Genomic DNA, 2,916 nt, shown 5'->3' on the forward strand with positions numbered 1-2,916 from the left:
TAAATGTTACTTGCTCTGTACCTATAATTTTCGCTCAAGCTCCACATCAAATTAACAAACAATCAAATCTTGATTGAAAATATTTTCTTAAACCTGCACTAAGCTTGATTTACTTTTTTTGGGGGGAAAGGGTTAATTATAAAATTCTAAAGTGAAGTGACAAAGGTGGATTGGGAAAAAGTTCTTATGAGCAAAAGATCCAGTGACGAGACTACAAAGACTTTATGTCCAAATTGTTCCATCGATTGCGCTATTAAGCAAGAGGAAAAATGCCGGCCGCCAGAGTAAGAGATCCATTGCAGGTCAAGAGACATGATGAGCAATGTTTCGCATTAACATGAGAGAGAAATGTTGTGGCATGTCATCTTATTATTATAAGTTGAAGTATCGTCTTGTGTTTTAATTTGAAAATTTTTCATCTATATTATAATAAAATTACCATTATTACACTATTTGTTATTTTAACATGCATTTTAATCAAGCGGGTGTACCATTTCTGTTTCATTTGGTGTATTTATATTTTTTTATAATATTTTTTATTCTTAACAGATCATAGAAAAGCTCATCGAACAGAAACAAAGCGAAATCCGGTGCGTGCACAAAGGCCTGAAATGCTTTAGTGAAGGTGAGAACCAACCAGCCATGACACTGCAAAGCCAATGCTGCATTATGTAAGCATAATTTTACCGAATTACATTTAATAATTCTATAGGAAGTGCTAGGCCTTGTCAGCGTAGTGTCCCGGCTCGCCCCGAGTCTATGAATGACGTCTTTTTGTACGATGACTCCCGCGTATGCTTGGGTCTGAGAGAAAATTCCTCCTAACTGCGGAATTTTCATCAATGAAGTCCCAGGTTCCCAGTGCTAACCTCAGTTTTACTGCCAGGGGTGAAGAGCATATCCCCATCTCCAGCATACCTGGCATCAGAAAGGCAGGCTGGCGACCTCCACCTCCCCAGCAGAAGAAACCTCCTCAGGAACAATGTGATTTTTCCAACGACGCTAACTATCTCTACGGCCTTTTCAAAACAATTCTCAACCATGTGAGTAGCGATAGGCACATTGAAATAAATTAGCCTTTCCTTATTTGAAGCTGCGAGCCCAATAAAATAACATTCATTTGTACATTTCTTCTTCCGAAAAACTAAATTTTAGGAGTTTATATAACTTCCTTCATTTTTATCATTGTCAGCTTTATAATTTAAATAATGTCAATTTATGAATATAAAAACAGCGTTGATATACTGAGTTAATGCAACATGTTTAGATACTTCAATTTTTCTGAGAACGAACAAATTTTGGACTCTTTCTGCTAAGGTTAAAGTTTAAAATATTAAATGAGGTAATAGCATATAGAAGTGACAGTTGAAGCAATATTCGAACTGAAGATTATATTGTAATATACCAATCTGTACACCTCCCAGAGGGCCGAAATAAACTCAATTAAGAAGACAAGTATTTAATAAGACATGTCGAGGGCCTCCATTTTATTCCTAACATCAAAAGAGACTAAGATACATCATTTAATAATGCTCTGCTGGAAAATTATATCCTCAATAACAATAACAAGCAATAAAAACAACGAACACTTTTTTAACAAATCTGATACCAAAACGGCATAGTACTGCATCACTACATGTAAGAAGTTCTTATTAACGATATTACGTCTTCTTGATATGGTCTGATCTTTGATATTCAATCAAAAAGGTATTTTTTGGGGTTATTTCTTGGTCTTCCTTCCATTTTTCATCATATATTAGATCGAATTACCTAGTCGCTAATACACTATTAATCGAAAAATTTAATCGATAATAGTATATCGAAAAATTATATAGTATAGTATATCGAAAAATTTAATTAAATAGATAAAAAGGAGATTTTTTACTTGTTTGATATTTATATATTGGTTGTGGTAAGATATGTTGAGGTACACATCGCGAAGAAAATGAACGTAAACGTGCTTAGAGGATGTTACTCTACCGTCAACGAGGAATAAGCAGGCTCTCTACACGGCGTCCGTCATTACGAAACAATGTGATAATTGTCAGATATACTCTTTTTTTAGTAAAACCAAAGTTTCAAAGCTATTTGAAATCATTTTCACATAATTTCTTAGGATACATCGTCATTATCTGAAGGCGTAGAGAAACTCGCGAGTCTTTAACAGAAGTTTTATCGTTTTGATGACATTAATTTGTTGAATTTCGTTCAGATAAAAAGTCACGGATCCGCTTGGCCGTTCCTGCAGGCAGTTGACCGCAACGAAGTACATGACTACTGCGACCATATCAAGTACCCCATGGACCTGAAGACAATGACCGAGCGGCACAAAGCCAAGTACTACCACAGCGTACGGCTGTTCCATGCAGACATGATGCGCATCTTCAACAATTGTCGCTTTTATAACTACCCAGACACTGAGTATTTCAAATGCGCCTCTGCGCTAGAGAAATACTACAAACATAAAATAAAAGAAACAAAACTGCTCGATTGGTCTGAGCTCAACGATGGAGATGAAGAGTCCTGTTCTAGCGCTCAGATCGTCAAGGTAATTTCAGGCAAAGGTGATGCCGGTGTCGCGTACAGCAGTGAAAATATTCTACGAGCCTCTGACATACTGATTGAAAATTCTACATCTTCCAGTGACGATGATTAGGATTTGAAAATGAAAGTTCTTGGTTGTCTTCAATCGAAAATGTACATTTAGACTTAGTTTACGGAGAATTTTTTTCTCTTTCAGGGAAGCAGTAACAATTTATTAGATTTCCAATATCAAGTGGAAAAGAAACGGTTCTGCTCGTTGCAGCAAAAAACCGTGACAATAATTTATATAGCATCGAGTGCGAGGGAGCTTATAGTTACTTATTATATGCATTATTATATAGAGGAACAAGATCAGGTTCATGCTTCTACACA

At 36.0% G+C, this 2,916-nt stretch overlaps 1 protein-coding gene across 1 annotated transcript; it reads left to right on the forward strand.

Annotated features, from left to right (window-relative positions):
- The first annotated feature begins 269 nt into the window (after positions 1-269).
- LOC108680605 (histone acetyltransferase KAT2B-like) lies at positions 270-2,656 on the forward strand. The gene is made up of 4 exons (XM_018169478.1): positions 270-284; positions 550-590; positions 887-1,043; positions 2,213-2,656. The coding sequence occupies exons 1-4, from the start codon at positions 270-272 to the stop codon at positions 2,654-2,656; spliced, it is 657 nt and encodes a 218-aa protein (XP_018024967.1).
- The last annotated feature ends 260 nt before the right edge of the window (positions 2,657-2,916 follow it).

Source organism: Hyalella azteca, unplaced genomic scaffold (assembly GCF_000764305.2).
Source record: "Hyalella azteca isolate HAZT.00-mixed unplaced genomic scaffold, Hazt_2.0.2 contig16716, whole genome shotgun sequence".
NCBI lineage: Eukaryota > Metazoa > Arthropoda > Malacostraca > Amphipoda > Hyalellidae > Hyalella > Hyalella azteca.